The sequence below is a fragment of the Schistocerca serialis genome, chromosome 5, assembly GCF_023864345.2.
Source record: "Schistocerca serialis cubense isolate TAMUIC-IGC-003099 chromosome 5, iqSchSeri2.2, whole genome shotgun sequence".
NCBI classification, from domain to species: domain Eukaryota; kingdom Metazoa; phylum Arthropoda; class Insecta; order Orthoptera; family Acrididae; genus Schistocerca; species Schistocerca serialis.
The window spans coordinates 628,561,452-628,581,405 of NC_064642.1; the positions used below are offsets into that span (position 1 = coordinate 628,561,452).

Here is a 19,954-nt window from a genome sequence, read left to right on the forward strand (position 1 = left end):
CTTTATTGTATGATTATATGATAGCGGAACAAACACTGGTAGCAGTTACTTCTGTAAAATATCTGGGAGTATGCGTGCGGAACGATCTGAAGTGGAATGATCATATAAAATTAATTGTTGGTAAGGCGGGTACCAGGTTGAGATTCATTGGGAGAGTGCTTAGAAAATGTAGTCCATCAACAAAGGAGGTGGCTTACAAAACACTCGTTCGACCTATACTTGAGTATTGCTCATCAGTGTGGGATCCGTACCAGATCGGTTTGACGGAGGAGATAGAGAAGATCCAAAGAAGAGCGGCGCGTTTCGTCACAGGGTTATTTGGTAACCGTGATAGCGTTACGGAGGTGTTTGATAGGCTCAGGTGGCAGACTCTGCAAGAGAGGCGCTCTGCATCGCGGTGTAGATTGCTCGCCAGGTTTCGAGAGGGTGCGTTTCTGGATGAGGTATCGAATATATTGCTTCCCCCTACTTATACCTCCCGAGGAGATCACGAATGTAAAATTAGAGAGATTAGAGCGCGCACGGAGGCTTTCAGACAGTCGTTCTTCCCGCGAACCATACGCGACTGGAACAGGAAAGGGAGGTAATGACAGTGGCACGTAAAGTGCCCTCCGCCACACGCCGTTGGGTGGCTTGCGGAGTATAAATGTAGATGTAGATGTAGAAGTGTCATTCATATCGTAATGTATATGTTGAAATGAATACATGTTTTTAATCGTATGCTTTTCTCTGTTTTAGTAGTTTTAGTCACCCCATTGTCATGATTGAAGCTGAGGTCAGATATCAGACTTTGTCAACAAAAAATATATAATGAGGCCTGGCTACGTTCCGTACATCTTCGGACGTGCGAAGCTCGATAAATTCACTGTATAAATTGCATTTACTTTATTGTGTGACCTCAATGAACAATCCTTCGTAAGATCATTAATTAATACTTCCGGGCTGAATTGCCGTGGTCCATATATAAAACTTCTTCTCCTTCCTGACGTTTCGTTGCCTACTGCAGGCAACATCTTCTGAGGTGAGTCGGCCCGTGAAAGCTTACATGTTATGAATGCTACGTAAGATTTTATGAAACATTAATAAATTCAATTCCAATCTTAAAGGCGAAAAAACTTTAATCTCGCAATTACTTACCCAAACAACAATAATAATTATTATTACAAATTATTATTATTATTATTTTATTTTATTTTTATTTGTTAAAGACCCAAGCAAACGTCATTCGCGTTAATCTCGAAAGCGTCATAATGTACCCAATCTAACTCGTGTATCAGGCAGTGAACCGTTACATTTATTGGCTCTGAGCATTATGGGACTTAACATCTATGGTCATCAGTCCCCTAGAACTTAGAACTACTTAAACCTAACTAACCTAAGGACATCACACAACACCCAGCCATCACGAGACAGAGAAAATCCCTGACCCCGCCGGGAATCGAACCCGGGAACCCGGGCGCGGGAAGCGAGAACGCTACCGCACGACCACGAGCTGCGGACGTTACATTTATTGATCAGTATTAATCATGGGGATGTGGGTGAATTGAAAGTAATAGTAACGAGAAGAACAGAAATGTGTCTTGATAACTGAAATACATTGTGAACCAAATAACAACTTAAGCCAAAAAAACTTCTGTTTATCATCAGTTTTCAAAGGTTAGCAAAGAAAGCAGTCTACAAAAATTACGAAATGAATATCTTCTGACAGAAAAGCACTATTGGGTCGACAAAGAGAGAGAGAGAGAGAGAGAGAAGGGTGGGGGGGGGGGGGGGGGGAGAGGGAAGGAGAGAGAGAGAGAGAATGAGAGAGAGAGCAATGAATAAAGACAGAGGAACATGACGGCTTGTTACCTAGAGTGGCCGACTGCATAACTTATGAACATAATTTGCGTCCCGCGAACGGTAAATGTCACGATCTATATTTGATGGCACGATCTCTCGGCAGAAGACTCTGACCAACATGGCGCCAGGTACGAGGTCCTTTGTGGTGGACACTAACTGCCAGACTTGTTAGCTGCTGCAGAGGCTAAGTGATTCAGCTGCGTCTTACCTTACGGCTCTGTTCCAACATGGAAAACTCGAACTTTCGCAGTTGGCATTATTTCCTATTGCCATACTAAACGCATGTTCCTAAAATAAGTAGGCTGAGGGAACCCTACAGACCTGTCTGATCCTGGCCATCAACCATCTCCCAGCAAGAGGTATCCCTGCAATCGTGGGGTCCTCTTTCCTAACGATAGCCTCATGCTCACCCGCTTCCGTAACCGAGCCCGCTAACGCACGCCTGTGCGGTGACGCTCAACTCGGGGGTAAGTGGTTTCGAATCTTGGTGACGAATGATATTTTCGCTCCCAATATTTCACCGGCAATGGGAGAGAGGTGATGACGCAATGTTCCTAATCACTAGTCTTTGCAGCAATGTTCTGGATTAAAATCCAAACCACTTCGCAGTGAATCCACGTGACACTGTTGATGGCGATCCGTCCGTCGTATGGGGACGTTAAAACCTGCGGCCCCCTTGGTGACATTCGAGCCAACAGTGCCATACGATATTTACATTTACATAATGACCACCGCCATCGACGTGAAAGTTAGTGGCTATAAATTGAAAAATAAACTAAAAGAGGTTACACTGAAACTAAAATTATCCAGAAATACTTATGTCATTCCATTCCTTTCCCAAAATCTGTGGCACTGGTACAGCAACCGTGGTAATGTTATAGAGAGAATTCAGTCGTGGTTGCAATAAAGATAGATTTATTAGTTCTTCATTTGCGACGCGTTTCGCCTGTATTGAAAGGCGTTTTCAGACAATCTAGGAGAATGAAAAATCCCAGTACAAATATAGTGGTCATATACAAAAATTCTAAAACAACAAAAGCACGTAACTATTTTTAACCGTACAACATAAAGGTTATAGGTCCTAAATTGTTTAGCAAGGAGGGGATGGTAACTAAAGAGTGTACTAGCTCCCATAGTATGAAATATAAAATTTAACACTTACTGAAGTATGGGTAAATAATCATCTCATGAAATGAGGAGTCAAACGCACAAAATTACACCCAGAAAAGAATGGGCCATGTGCATGAATACGGAACAATGCCGATGGTCTACATCTGTACCTAAAACAAGAACGACATTAGGTCGTATGTAAAATTATTCGCAATAGAAGAGAAACAGGCGGATCCTACCTTGTGAAGGTTTACAGTAACGTGGTAATACGCTACAAGCCAATAATGGTAATAAAATAGAATGCTCACATGGTTAGATCAAATGTTACTTTCTAAAAATGTAGGTTCTGTCAACAGCATAAAAAATCATCTGTAGAAGGAAAACAACACTGTTAAAATATATAAACCATGATCTCATATTGTATAAAGTCATGGCACCAGACCTCACTAGACCGCGGGACGACCGAGAGCCGTTGTTACGCCTGACCCGGACCCTAGAACATATTTCAGTCCGTGTTTCACAGTTATTTTTATTGTTAAAATCGACAGTGTATTAACAACGTCAAGACGGGTCGTTGTGAGACAAACAAAAGTCGCCACATCCCAGGCCGATCAAAAGATCGAACAGAACCCGAGATTTCCCGAACTGTGGCGTGAACCGTTCGAACAGTTCCATGCGTGTTCAAACACAGCCCTACCCAGGGTTGATCACGGTCCTATGGTTTGGAGCAGAGTGGAAGGCCTAAACCGGAGGCCCAGACGACTCTGCGATGCTATCGGATGCGAATTTCTCGATCTCCGCTATCGGGTGCAGAATTATAGGGTTTCCCTTAATAGGCCAGGCGCGCATCACACGCAGAAAGCGGCCACTAGGGTAGCGGTGTACGTGTGGCGTGCACATGGGGATTTTTTAGGTTAGAGAAACTTTTCCTTGGGATCAAAGATGATTTGCCTGATCAATTAGCCACAATTTTCTCAGAGAATTTTCATAGTCGCAGATCAGTGATAGAAAAGGTTAATATGATTTTAGTTAGCATACAAGAAAAGGTTAGAGAATTTGAATCGCTTAATGAAGGCTATAATGCACAGATAGTATTAGGAACAAAAACTTGGTTGAAACCGGAAGTTAATAACAACGAAATCCTAAGTTCAGATGGAGTATTTATTGTCAGGACAGGGTAGTCGACAATGGCGGCGGCGTGTGTATAGCAGTAAAGAATTCGATAAAATCTAGCGAGGTTATCACGGATTCCGATTCTGAATTAATCTGGTTGAAGTGAAGTGTCAATGTTCTGAATTTAATTCTTGGTTAGTTATTTGTTTCATTTGAATGTTGGCGTCTTGTTTTCAAACTGCTTAAAATCTGGTAAAGTTCTAATATGTGAATAGGTATTGAACTGCTCATTTGCAAAGTACTCGGTAAATCGTTACCGCCTTTTATAGTCAAATAAAATGTTGTACGGGGTTCAGTCAAACAATATTTTTGGAGGACAACATGTTCGTCTTTGTGTATTGCCTTTACTTGAAAATCGGCGAAATCGTTTATGTAGCCATACATACTGTATGAGAACCCAGAAATTTGGTCAAACACTGTAGGCGTTTGTGCAGTGGTAGGCTTTAACACTGTTTCCTCTGCTGTCTCATGAAATTGTCAAATTTATATAGAACCGTAACTTATTGTTGCTAGTTCGTAGTCTCGTGCGTATGGCCCATACTCGCGCTGCGTGCGTCAGATGTTACGTTATTGTTCGAACAAGCTCGATCATGTATCGAACACTGCTGCGTATCGAGAACTATCGAGCCCGTTCGAAAACGAGTAACGTTTCCCCAGTCCTAAACCTGGGTACGATGCAACAGATAACTTAGCCTGTACGTCTTGTGCGATGCTAGTTGCCTTCACCAAATCAGCCGTCCGACGAAAGACACCGAGGATGCCCTCAGAACTCAAGCGACAGGCGTCATTCATACCACATGTGCCACTATATGAAGAATGTTGCAGCCAGTGCGTTCGATAGCCGCCGGCAGGGCCTCCTCCACTTCACGGACGAGATACCGGGTGCTCACTAGAATTCTTTCCCGCGTTGCATGCTATTTCCCTGAGGGGCTCCATCACCCGCCTAACATTGGAGATCTCAATGACAAGCGTACCCACCCTCTGAATTTCCGCGCGGGATTAGCCGAGCAGTCTAGGGCGCTGCAGTCATGGACTGTGCGGCTGGTCCCGGCGGAGGTTCGAGTCCTCCCTCGGGCATGGGCGTGTGTGTTTGTCCTTAGGATAATTTATGTTAAGTAGTGTGTAAGCTTAGGGACTGATGAGCTTAGCAGTTAAGTCCCATAAGATTTCACACACATTTCCTCTGAATTTCTCCACATTGGCTAAGAAAATCTGCCGCTGGCCCAACAGGAGAGGCATCCCGTGCTGTCTCAGAGTTATGAGCAACACTGGGTAGCACATCGTACCTGTTCCTAAGGCGCAGGGAACCAGCCGCGCGACCTGCTCCCTCTTCCACATTCCGCCCAGTGACACGCGAATCCACCACTGTCTGCCACCCACTCTCGAATGAGGATGGACCAGTCAGATGTTGCGCATCAGAAGATGCAGTGGCACCCGGGTCACAAGGGGATTTCAACGGTACGAAACGTATCGCAGGTCTCGTCGCTAGCGCCCCAATGTCGCCGCAACTTAGACCAATAGCCAAGCATGTCGACGATAGTTTCCAGCTGTTTACGGACGACAGCCAATTCTGCTTGTGTCCACTCACAACAAGCACTGTCCCTAGCCATATCGCAGACTGTAAAAAACAGGTATGACATCTCAAATGGTGCTACTGAGTTTGAAATGTACGTGAAATGTAATGAGGAGAGTAAAGAAACACTAAAAACTGCCCTTGGGATTTGTCACTATACCCTGAGACGGCCAGCTCTTAAACAGAAATAAATTTCTCTACTGAAGTGGATGTAACTACATCACCTGTGACTAAAAATTCGGCTTACCCAAACGCCACTGCACGATATAAGTGAGCAGACTAGAACGCACTGGTCTAAACTATAACTTAGTGGCATGACGTGGAGCTTCTGGTGACGGGAAAATTACACTAGGAAGCCCCTTACACAAGGACATGCACCAAGATTTACGCAAAATCAAAAACTTAGAGTAATTTGCTAATCACTAGTTTGCACAGTCAAAGATACAAGTATACTTCACTTCTTTGCAGAAGCACGTGAATAAAAAATTGAAACAAAAGCAGTGTGTATCAGACACCTGCTGCTTCTGCTACCGCTGCTGGCGACTCCACAATATATCGATCCTCTCGGGCATGAGTCATGTGTGGCCGATGAGATGCTGAAATGCGTTGAGTATGGCATACTGACCCCATCAATTCAATATTCGCATGACAGCCATGGGATTCCGTCCAACGCGAGCAGTAGTACGACGCAAAGATAATCGATAGACCACGGACCTGCCACTGTAGAAGTCCGACACGTTTCTCCTTTTAGGCCTAACACAATCTGCTCACAAATAACCGACACTCGAATGCTATTTCTTAATGAGAAACCAGCTGCTTAATCTTTCCATATATGCATAATATACCATTTTGTACAGTTACGCTGAAATGATTACTAACTGCGAATCCAAGTACACTACTGGCCATTAAAATTGCTACACCAAGAAGTAATACAGATGATAAACGGGTATCCACTGGACAAATATATTATACTAGAACTGGCTTCATGTCCCGGTGGGGCACACATTTTCAACTGTCCCCATTGATGTATATCAACACCTGTCGGCAGATAAGGGTGTCGATTTAATTATCATTTCATTCTAGAGAAGCTGTACAGTCATCAATGGTATCTCTTCTTTCGGGAACAGATACTCTCTTTTTATACTTAAAGGCTACTCAGCCATTGACCTTGTTCTGTGCGAATGCACACGCTTTGCCCGAACTCTTACGGGACTCAGCAGCTTAGTGTGCCACGTGTAATGAGTGAAGGGGCAAATATCTATTAGGAGCACTATGAATGTACACCACTGGCCATTAAAATTGCAACACAAAGAAGAAATGCAGATGATAAACGGGTATCCATTGGACAAATATTTTATACTAGATCTGACATGTGATTACATTTTCACGCAATTTGGGTGCATAGATCCTGAGAAATCACTACCTCTGGCCGTAATAATGGCCTTGATACGCCTGGGCATTGAGTCAAACAGAGCTTGGATGGTGTGTACAGGTACAGCTGCCCATGCAGCTTCAACACGATACCACAGTTCATCAAGAGTAGTGACTGGCGTATTGTGACGAGCCAGTTGCTCGGCCACTATTGACCAGACGTTTACAATTGGTGAGATATCTGGAGAACGTGCTGGCCAGGGCAGCAGTCGAACATTTTCTGTATCCAGAAAGGCCCGTACAGGACCTGCAAGAAGCGGTCGTGCATTATCCTGCTGAAATGTAGGTTATCGCAGGGATCTAATGAAGGGTAGAGCCACGGGTCGTAACACATTTAAAATGTAACGTCCACTGTTCAAAGTGCCGTCAATGCGAACAAGAGGTGACCGAGACGTGTAACCAGTTGCACCCCTTACCATCACACCGGGTGATTCGTCCGTATGCCGATGACGAATACACGCTTCCAATGTGCATTCACCGCGATGTCGCCGAACACGGATGCGACCATCATGATGCTGTAAACAGAACCTGGATTCATCCGAAAAAATGACATTTTGCCATTCGTGCACCCGGGTTCGTCGTTGAGTACACCATCGCAGGCTTTCCTGTCTGTGATGCAGCGTCAAGGGTAACCGCAGCCATGGTCTCCGTGCTGCTGCAAACGTCGTCGAACGGTTCGTGCTGATGGTTGTTGTCTCAGGGATCGAGACGTGGCTGCACGATGCGTTACAACCATGCGGATAAGATGTCTGTCATCTCGACTGCTAGTGATACGAGGCCGTTGGGATCCAGCACGGCGTTCCGTATTACCCTCCTGAACCCACCGATTCCATATTCTGCTAATACTCATTGGATCTCGACCAACGCGAGCAGCAATGTCGCGATACGATAAACCGCAATCGCGATAGACTACAATCTGACCTTTATTAAAGTTGGAAACGTGATGGTACGCATTTCTCCTCCTTATACGAGGCATCACAACAACGTTTCACCAGGCAACGCCGGTCAACTGCTGTTTGTGTATGAGAAATCGGTTGGAAACTTTCCTCATGTCAGCACGTTGTAGGTGTCGCCACCCGCGCCAACCTTGTGTGAATGCTCGGAAAAGCTAATCATTTGCATATCACAGCATCTTCTTCCTGTCGGTTAAATTTCGCGTCTGTAGCACGTCATCTTCGTGGTGTAGCAATTGTAATGGCCAGTAGTGTATGTATGAGAGGTGTTCAGTAAGTAATGCTACACTTTTTTCTGAAATCAGGTTGGTTTTATTCAGGATTCTATTATACATTATTATTCAGCACCCTTTTGGCTAGAAAACCCTATTTTTCAACATAATCTCCGTTCAGTGCGATGGCCTTATGCTAACTTACTGGGAGGGCGTATATGCCCGCATGGTAAAAAAGCAGAACACCTTGAACGACCAGAGACAGGATGCTTATATTCACAGGCCATGCACATTAATATGTTCTGCAGAAATGATTAGCATTTGAAGCATGTCGGCCCATGGTTTCAGGGTCAACAACGATATAGCGGCGTGACACCACCTACCGGTAAAATGTGCGTGTGGCTCTTTTTATCGCTGTAAACCAAAGGTAATGGATCTGAGCAGACGTGCACGATGTCTCGTAGACGTATGCACCTCCCGTACCGTCAAATCAGTGAATTTGAAACAGGACACATTTTTGGCATGAGGGAGAGTGATGCATCCATCCAGAAAATTGCTGTGGGGTAAAGTGTTTCAGTAGTGGAATGGGTGCGTGCAAAATGGTTCATGGAAGGCCGTGGAACGCGACAAGATGGATGAGTTCACACCACCCAGACCACCCCCCAAGAAGACCGACACCTCATCCGAATGGCATTGCAGGATAGATCTGCGTCCTCCTCAGCTCTGGCGCAACAGTGGAGCAGTGTAACACATCGTACACTATCAGAGGTGACAGGCCATCGGCGTTTATTATGGCATGAGTTACGTGCGCTTCGTCCTTTTCTCCACCTACCTTTGAAGAATGTGCAGGAACATGCTAGACGGCAATTGTGCAGGGAATGACGTCACTGTGGACAGGAATGAGGTCAGACAGTATTTTCCGACGAATCCAGATTCTGTTTGTTTGAAAATGATGGGTGCCTTTTGTTTCGCCACATACAGGGGGGAGATGAAACCCAAGGTGTTATGGTGTGGGGTGCTATTGGGTGCAACCACAAATCACAGCTGGTGCATATCCAGGGCACTGTGAACACTGCGACCTACGTGAATCACATCCTGCGACTCGTAGCTATACCCTTTCCGCACGACACCCCAGGCGCCATTTTCCAGCAAGACACTGCACGACCACATGTTGCTGCACGAACACGTGTCTTCCTAGTGTCACAGGACGTCAGCCTTTTCCCCTGGCCAGGCAGATCACCAGACTTGTCGCCAATCGAAAATCTGTGGGATATGGTGAAACAATGGGTGCAGCACTGTGAACTAATGCCAATCACCACAGGTGAACTTTGGAACCAGGTGAATGCGACATGGATGACTATACTACAGGACGCCATTTGCGCCTTATATCCTGTGCCTGCTATGCAACAGGGCACATGCTGAACCGAGATGACTGAAATGCTAACATTTCTGCAGAAAATACTAACGTATACTCGACAGCAAAAAAAGTAGGTCACGCCTGAATTCCAACGTGTAGGCTGCACCTGAATGTGTGCAACCAACACAGCATATCTGTGTTGCAGATCGTCGCAACCCTGCACAGTACATTCGTTGTAAGATACACAATGGGTACCGCTACAGACTACTAGAGAACACCGATCTTTATGACAGTCCGTTCAGATGTAAAGTAACATCACGATAGTACAGAAGAGATCAGCCAGTCCTTAACGTTTGTAAACTAAACTTAATTACAATAAGTGACATTTCAAACGTTATGGGACAACTAATTTTGTCACATAAATCGTTCAGTAATCCTCAGGCACAATTAAATATTTGAGACAGTATATGGATTTATAAAGTTGTGTGGGAGTTGGAAACAAGTTCTTTGCTGTGTAAAAGGTTTACCCAACACATGCTGAACGTCGTTCAACGTTCAACGGGGAGTGGTTTTGCATCAACTTTATGTAATACTAAGCAGTTAAAAGAAAACGTGATTAACGGCGGCAACCACTCTACGGAAATCCCAACATTAACAGCAAATCACAAGTAATATCATTGTTCACATTACTCATCAACAGTTACTTGTACACGAAGTTGTACTTCAAATGACATGACCAACGTCTTCGTTCTGGATCCGGATGCAAACCCAGAACGTAAAGCCATTGTTAACCAAGCAAAGCTTTGTGCCTTATCGAGACTCCATCACTAGGCAGAAAGAAACGTCAAATATTGACGTTTGCACTAGTATCAGTTATCAATTCTCAACTTGAACGTAAATGACGATAATGTCTGTACGAAACCAGGAACCCTAACATGACAATTACCTTCTTGGTAATTAACCTCGAAAGATGTTGTATATTGTTGCATTGTCAAGGAACAAGGGATGCACATGTTTAAATTGAAATGCCATCATGTAATGCTGGTGACAAGGATGCGAACACGGCACTAATCAGATTGTTGAATAAGTATGTAAAATGAGAATGTAGATATCACAGTTTGTCACCAGTAGTGAGGTTGGAACCTTAAATGACGACTGGAGTTGTATTGCCTGACCGGGATTCGAATCCGGCGCCTACCGCCGTCGTAGTCTAACCAAGAACAGACGAGAAATGTCCATTGTTGGTCCACCATTAGCGAGATATGCGCACGTTTAACTAGAAATAAGGTGACGAAAACGTCTATGCTGACTGAGAGTCGAAAGCCGCACACATGCTTATGAAGACACGTTAATAATCAAATTCTTATACAGTAGTAGCTAGGAGTAGCATGTTTAGTTGCAAACCTTACGGCCTTTCTCATCCCTAGTAACGTGTTGCCTAATATCTGCGATATCATGGTGTTAATTTACAAGTGGACTGACTGCCGTAAAGAGCAATGTTCTCTAGTAGTGGTGTATCATTGAGATGTAAATGAAGTGTCTCAGCAGAAAGTAATTTCCGTCGTGCAGCACGTATTGTTTCAGAGACACTGAGTACATGTTATAAGTGCACAAAACGTGTATTATATACTACGTATATACTATTATTTGGAGAAGCTGCCTCCAAACCTGTTTACCTTTATATTCCGCTTAGTTGTCGTGGTTGTACACGTTTTCTTAAGGCTACATCAAATGCAGAGCGCTTACAAGAAAGAATAGTTTCCTGCGTCATGCTATTGCTTGCTAGGTGAAATATTTTGTGGTAGCTATGTTCAAAATGAATGTATTTTTGAACGTATTGTTCGTCAAATATTTGAATGAATCGTCAACTGTAGGTGTGCCTGCACATGTTATAGCATAATAGCTGTATCTGCGTTAGTTTATACTACAGGCTTGGCTAGGTTAGATGTAACTTTTGATCCTTCAAGGGGTGATCGTGGCCTTGCGGCCCGGGTCTGTACTAGCCGCGGCTCGCGAGCTACGGGCCAGCCAGGCTGGCCGAGGCGAGACGGAAGTGAGCGAGCTGGCGGTGGCGTTGGTGGGCCAACAGCCCGGGACGAGCCAGCACGGCTGCGCCGCATGCCTCTGCCGCTCCGTTTGACGCAAATATGTTTACCTCATCTCCTGGCATCAGTATAAGAGCGGCAAGCAGAAATACACATCAAGCTGTCTGCTGTAATGGCTCACTGGGGAGGTCTATTCGAGATAGAGTCGTCGCTCTCATTGAAGAAGGAGGATGTTCCATCAGAGAAGCTGACAGACGGTACGGCGTACCACATCCCACTGCAACGAGATGGTGGAGGATCTGCCTTGAAAGTGGCACCACCAACAGGGCTCCTGGCTCAGGCAGGAAGAGAGTGAGCTCCAGCAGGAAGACAGGGGCCTAGTGTCGGAGCAGAGATAATCCCTTTCTGAATATGAAGCAGTTGCGGCGGGAGGCCAACTTCCCCGGCTCCAGTGACACGATTCGCCGAAGGCTGAGGGACGCTGGACTGCATGCACGACGATCTGCCGTGAAACAAGAGCTCAGCGAAGACAACGTTTTATACCGGCTAGCATTTGCGGAGCTCCATCTGAGGGCGTCGTGGGACAACGTCATTTCCACTGATAAGAAGGTCTTTTCCACTAGTAACGACGGTCCACGCATCGTTTACAGGCCGCAAGGGACTCGCCATCGACGCGAATATGTAACCACTACGAGAAGAAGTGGCCGGCTATCTGTTACCTGCTGGGGTTGGATTTCTGCGAGATGGGCGGGAATTCTTCACAGGATAGAAGGAACTCTGGGCAGAGTGCAGTATGCCCACATATTGGAAAATGAGATGCTTCCGTCAGTGCGAATGCTGTACGTAGAAGGGGACGTCACATTGCAAGAGGAGCATTCTCCCATTCACAAGTCTGCATTTGTCAGCAGCGGCTCTCCACGATTGGCGTCAACGTCATGGACTGACCGTCACGGGCGGCTGGTATGAACCCCATGGAAAACGTGTGGGCTGAGGTCGCCAGAACATTAACAGAGAACTGGCCACGAAACCAACCAACTACTGCGTACGTTCTTTGGGACTGCGTCCTGGAAGCCTGGGAGGAAGTTGCTTCTTCAGGTTGTTACGTCCGACGGCTTATACATTCTATGCCAAGACGCATGATAGAAGTACAAAATAATGAAGGATTCTGGATAAAATATTAGAGTCTTTAAAATGTTTTGTTATGTCTTCTTTTTCGTCATTTTTCCTCATTGGGAGCTAGTGGAAGATTGCGCGGCAACAGAAAATATACAATATGAATTAGTTTTCCTTTAAGTTGCCTTTTTAATTCAAGTGGTTTTCTTTTGAATATACAGTTTGTTAAATATTCTATTTTGATTTCATTTAGAGCCTGTCTAGATACTTAGAAACTAATCAGCGTAGATGGACTCTGTCACAGTAGTTTTTGCTATTTCAAATACATCTCTCTCTTCCCCTCCATCCATGAATACACCCTCCGTCCTCCACACAATACGCGATCGATTTCATATTATGTTTAGTCGTTGTTCAAAAAATGGCTCTGAGCACTATGGGACTCCACTTCTGAGGTCATTAGTCCCCTAGAACTTAGAACTAGTTAAACCTAACTAACCAAGGACATAAACACACATCCATGACCGAGGCAGAATTCGAACCTGCGACCGTAGCGATCTCGCGGTTCCAGACTGCAGCGCCTAGAACCGCACGGCCACTACAGCCGGCTAACTCGTTGTTAATATCTCCTCTATTCTCTCTCACACACTCTCTCTGTGACACTATCATCGCAAGTGCCCTTCTATTCCATTCCCCCAAAACTTTATAAACAAATCTAGCGGTTTCCATTGACGCAACATTCTCTCTTTTAATTACTGCTGTCATTACTCTCTATCATTCCTCTCAACACCTATGAAACCGTATTCTTTGATCTCCCCTTCCCTATAACCCATTCTTCTTTCTGAAAACAGTCCTTCCTTATCTCTCGGTCCTAACATAAAACGAACTGTGGCACACCTAAGTAAGCAATACTTTGCAAGCATTTCACCCTTATATTTTGCACTTCTGCACTCCTTCCTGTTACCCGTACCTTGACATCTGCATCTACATCTAAATTAATACTCTGCAATTCATAATTATGTGCTTGGCAGGGGGTTCTGTGATCTAGTGGATTAATCTGGTATTGATGTGTAAAACGTGTAGGTTCACATCTCACGTCAGGCGTATATTTTAACACACACAAGTAACTCCCCTTCACCCGTAGTAACGACAAGTACAGAACGCCAGTAAGCTTCGTAGTTCAATATCCGCAGTACAGATAACATCCCTTCGCTGCCGACTGGGGCAGAGTGGCATTCGTTTGAGCTGTGACATGGAGAAACCCCGGAAGGCAGAGACTGTGTCACCAGCAAGCCGTCGTAAACTAGAAAACGTATTTCATTTAATGACCCAATGGCCATATAAATTCACAAGGCTCTTACTTTATTTGAAACTGAGACGTTGAAAATTGTGGTGCTGGATTGGGATTCGAATTCGATTTCACTGTGTTCCCCAAGATTGTAAACTCTTCCAGGCCTCCTCGAAAGGCACCTATCTGGTTTCGAATCCTGATGAGCACAAAATATTCATTATTTCATTTCAAGCCCTAGCATGTGCACTCCGAACTACTAGTGAAAAATAGTTTGCAGTTTCAACGTCTCTTCGTGCGTTGTCAGCTGTAACGTGTTCGTTTCAACTCACAGCCACATGATGAGCTTTTTATCACAACATTACAAGATCAAACGTTTCCTTAGATCTTTTCAAGTTCAAACATTCCTCTCCATCCTACTGGCGAAAACGGATTTGGGTTTGACGTTGTGTTCGTTGTGATCACCAACGACATGTTGTGGATTCAACTTCTAGCCAGCAGAGTATTTTCCATCACATCATTGAAAGTACAAACATGCCACTCCTAGCTATTATTGGAAAAGAATTTGATTGTTAAAGTGTCTTCATGACCACGTGTGCGGGGTTTTAATTCCATTCAGCACAGAAATTTTCGTCGACCGAAGTATAGCTAAACATGCGCAAAAAATGGTTCAAATGGCTCTGAGCACTATGGGACTTAACATTTGAGGTCATCAGTCCCCTAGAACTTAGAACTACTTAAACCTAACTAACCTAAGGACATCACACACATCCATGCCCGAGGCAGGATTCGAACCTGCGACCGTAGCGGTCGCGCGGTTCCAGACTGAAGCGCCTAGAACCGCACGGCCACGCCAGCCGGCAAACGTGCGCACATCTCGCTACTGGTGAACGAACAATAGCTATTTATCGTCTGTTCCTGGCTAGAAAACGACGGCGCTAGATGCTGGGTTCGAATCCCAGTCAGGCAAAAACAATTCTATCGTCATTTAAGGTTCCAACATCTCGCTATTGGTGAAAACATTTGATATTTAACTTCTGATTTTACATACTTCGTTAACAATCCGATTAGGCGCTGGGTTCACATCCCTGTCACAAGCTTTACATGATAGCTTTTCAATTTTAAAGATGAGCATACCTTGTTCCTTGTGAATGACACCATACTAAACGTCGTTGGGGGTAGTTCCCAGGAAGGTAACTGTTATGACAGGATTCCCAGTTCAGTACAAACATTTTCGTCATTTATTTTCAGTATCTGAATTGATAACTGATACTGGTGCAAACGTCTATACTTCACGTCCCTTTATGCCTAGTGATCAGGTCTCAATAAGGCACAAACAAAGCTTAGCTTGGTTAGCAATGGCTATAGGTGCTGGGTTTGAATCCAGGTTCAGACCGACGACGTTGGTCATGTCATTTAAAGTTCAAATTTGTGTACACGTAGCTGTTGATGTGTTACGAGAACAATGATATTACTGGTGATTCGCTGTTAATGTTTAGATTTTCATAGAGTGCTTGTTGCCATTAATCACGTTTTTTTACTGGTTCGTCCAATATCCAGTTTCCAGAGCTACTCGCCGTTGAGCGACGTTCAGCACATGTATGGAAAACCTTTTTGAGAGCGAAAATCTTTTTTCCAATTGCCATACAGCAGTGTAACTCCATGTATTTTCTCAAGTATTTAATTTTGACTAAGGATTGCTGTACGATATATGTAAAATAATCCGATATGACGATATTAGTTGACTCTTAGACTGACTGCCATAAAGACGACTGTACCCCACGGGGTTTTGGTGTTTAGAGGACCTGCAACACAGCTACGTTATGTTGGTTGTATTCCGCAGTGATCCACTTTTTTTGCTGTCGAGTGTACATGTCCTGTGAATATGAACGTCCTATCTCCACTCATTCAGGGTATTTTCTTTTCTGAAAACGAGTGTTATTCCACAGTCCAGCTGCTGCTGGTCTCCGACTGATAGTACTGATTACACAGAATGTTTTTGTTCTCGAATGGCAGGCGCAGATGTGGAGGGGTTACAGTGTGCTCGGTGCAGGATACGGCAGTTCTCCCTTATAGTGCTTAGACATAATGAAGAAAGAAAGGTTAGCGCTTACATCCCGTCGACATCGAGGTCATTATGGACGGAGCACAAGCTGGGCCTGTTTCAAGAACAGGGAAATCAGTCGTATCCTTTCAAAGGAACCAACCTGGCATTTGCCTGGAGTGATTCGGGGAAATCACAGAAAACCTAAATCTGGATGGTTGGACGTGGATGCGAACCGTCGTCCCCCCGACCGCGATTGTGAACCGTCGTTCCGCCGACCGCAGTTCCAGTGTGCTATCCACAACACCACCTCGCTTGGTGTGGTCAGACATAGTCGACTGGATTTTGACGATGAATGTGCTTGCCCTTACGTTCTCATGCTGTTCAACATCGGTCCAGCTTCACGTCCGACTGCTCAACAATTCATGATACTGAACTATTCAATCAACCAACCAAATGAAGGCCCACAACAGGACCCTTCCAAACTCTGTAAGCAGATAATGCTGTCTCAGACGAGTGGGTGGACAAAGTGAGACGACGCAGTGCTTGGCAAACTAGACTCGCATTCGGGAGGACGAAGGTTCAAACCCATGTCCAGCCATCCTGATTTAGGTTTTCCGTGATTTTTCTAAATCACTTCAGGTAAATCCGGGATTGTTCCTGTGAAAGGGCACGGCCGACTTCCTTCCCCCTGCTTCCCTAATCCGATGGGAATCGATGACCTCGCTGTTTGGTCCCCTGTCCATCACAGTGTTCACTCAACATCCGGCGCTGTTCACGCCTCTTACATATCCTACCTAGCTTGGTAACAACAGTAAACACGAACAACACTAACGCACTCTGGTGGCCGTTGTACCTATCACACAGGATTGCAACCCTAATCATTTACATACCCGCTGATGGTGTGTACTTGTACGAAGTTACTGTGACATCTGACCACATCATCTGGGTGCTTCACTTTTTTGTAAGGCAGTGTACGTCTTATAATCAGTCAACAGTAAAGTAAGATGTTCAGTGACAACCGCTGACGAACCAAAGAGTATATCTGAGTGTGCCGCTGTGCTGACGTACCTTATGATGACCTGGTGGTGCAGCACATTGCGAACCAATTGCGCGTGGGCGTCGCGAGGGTTAGCTGACGGAAGTCCGTCTGCTTCCTCTGACTTCTTGGCGACGACTGGGTTGTTGCAGGCGTCCATCGTCTGGTATCAAAAACGAAAAGTGCGCTCAGTGCACAACGTTCGGCGGTGTTTATACCATTAATAATTTGATGTGGTTATGTTTCCACAACGTATGAACACAATAAGAGTAGCTAGCATTTAGTTCGACGTGAAACAAGTTGTACCAATATACAGTCTGCAGTATGATGCTATTTCTCTCACAGTGAATTAAATTTTAGAGATAAAAAGCTTTACTATCGATTATTTTTTGTATAATATAAAATTTACATCATCAATCACTCGTTTCATATCCGCTGCATTACAGGATCCACTGGCCCGCAACCGCGGGACATGCTCAACAGAGGGTAAATAGGGTAGTCGGTGACATCAGTAATCTCATTTTGGAGAAAATGTTAACACTGAACTGCTACATAACGCAAAGTAAACAGTTTCTGACACGGATTTTTGCTTTTTAATTCAAAAATGTCTTTACCTGTGTCAGTACGTAACTATGCAATTATGTGTTAACGAACACAACCTGTATTTAAACAGTTACAACACATTATACGACTACAACTATGGACAGCACCTTATGCAGTTTGAAAACTGCATAGCAATAAATAAATAAAAAATAAACTCTTTAGGGCTGATGTTCCGACACAATTATACACTTAACAATGAAATGAATACCCTTAGCTGCGTACAGGCGTTGATATTAAGTCAACGGGGACTGTTGGAAATGTGTGTCTCGACCGGGACTCGAACCCGGGATCTCCTGCTTACATGGCAGACGCTCTACCCATTTGAGCCACCGAGGACACAGAGGATAGTGCGACTCCAGGTACCTATCTCTGGCACGCCTCCCGTGAGACCCATATTTCCAACTTACTGTCCCGCACTATATCCATAGCGCTCCTGCCCATCATACTCATTACTTGCGGCTTTACTGCCGATTCCCGTAAGAGTTCGGGCACTGTTTGTGCATCCGCACGGAAGAAGATGGTCAAATGGCCGGTGAGCCTTAACGACATATATATATATATATATATATATATACACTCCTGGAAATGGAAAAAAGAACACATTGACACCGGTGTGTCAGACCCACCATACTTGCTCCGGACACTGCGAGAGGGCTGTACAAGCAATGATCACACGCACGGCACAGCGGACACACCAGGAACCGCGGTGTTGGCCGTCGAATGGCGCTAGCTGCGCAGCATTTGTGCACCGCCGCCGTCAGTGTCAGCCAGTTTACCGTGGCATACGGAGCTCCATCGCAGTCTTTAACACTGGTAGCATGCCGCGACAGCGTGGACGTGAACCGTATGTGCAGTTGACGGACTTTGAGCGAGGGCGTATAGTGGGCATGCGGGAGGCCGGGTGGACGTACCGCCGAATTGCTCAACACGTGGGGCGTGAGGCCTCCACAGTACATCGATGTTGTCGCCAGTGGTCGGCGGAAGGTGCACGTGCCCGTCGGCCTGGGACCGGACCGCAGCGACGCACGGATGCACGCCAAGACCGTAGGATCCTACGCAGTGCCGTAGGGGACCGCACCGCCACTTCCCAGCAAATTAGGGACACTGTTGCTCCTGGGGTATCGGCGAGGACCATTCGCAACCATCTCCATGAAGCTGGGCTACGGTCCCGCACACCGTTAGGCCGTCTTCCGCTCACGCCCCAACATCGTGCAGCCCGCCTCCAGTGGTGTCGCGACAGACGTGAATGGAGGGACGAATGGAGACGTGTCGTCTTCAGCGATGAGAGTCGCTTCTGCCTTGGTGCCAATGATGGTCGTATGCGTGTTTGGCGTCGTGCAGGTGAGCGCCACAATCAGGACTGCATACGACCGAGGCACACAGGGCCAACACCCGGCATCACGGTGTGGGGAGCGATCTCCTACACTGGCCGTACACCACTGGTGATCGTCGAGGGGACACTGAATAGTGCACGGTACATCCAAACCGTCATCGAACCCATCGTTCTACCATTTCTAGACCGGCAAGGGAACTTGCTGTTCCAACAGGACAATGCACGTCCGCATGTATCCCGTGGCACCCAACGTGCTCTAGAAGGTGTAAGTCAACTACCCTGGCCAGCAAGATCTCCGGATCTGTCCCCCATTGAGCATGTTTGGGACTGGATGAAGCGTCGTCTCACGCGGTCTGCACGTCCAGCACGAACGCTGGTCCAACTGAGGCGCCAGGTGGAAATGGCATGGCAAGCCGTTCCACAGGACTACATCCAGCATCTCTACGATCGTCTCCATGGGAGAATAGCAGCCTGCATTGCTGCGAAAGGTGGATATACACTGTACTAGTGCCGACATTGTGCATGCTCTGTTGCCTGTGTCTATGTGCCTGTGGTTCTGTCAGTGTGATCATGTGATGTATCTGACCCCAGGAATGTGTCAATAAAGTTTCCCCTTCCTGGGACAATGAATTCACGGTGTTCTTATTTCAATTTCCAGGAGTGTATATATATATATATATATATATATATATATATATATATATATATATATATATATATATATATATATATGAAGATGGTATCTGTTCTTTCGGACATGTCCATGTATACAGCCTATTGAAATGCTGGCTATGACTTTAAGGTAAGTTTGTAAATACAACTTTGTTATTACTGTTGTTTG

The 19,954-nt window shown here is 45.4% G+C and overlaps 1 protein-coding gene and 1 non-coding gene across 2 annotated transcripts in view; both read right to left on the bottom strand.

Annotated features, from left to right (window-relative positions):
* Positions 1-19,954, bottom strand: part of LOC126482147 (odorant receptor Or2-like) — a 163,000-nt gene that overhangs the window by 63,835 nt on the left and 79,211 nt on the right. The window contains exon 6 of the mRNA XM_050106123.1: positions 17,210-17,340. Coding sequence (XP_049962080.1) covers positions 17,210-17,340 — 131 coding nt within the window. The remainder of the gene's footprint in view (positions 1-17,209; positions 17,341-19,954) is intronic.
* On the bottom strand, positions 18,043-18,117 carry Trnat-ugu (transfer RNA threonine (anticodon UGU)). Its single transcript has one exon. It is a non-coding gene; the product is annotated as a tRNA-Thr (tRNA).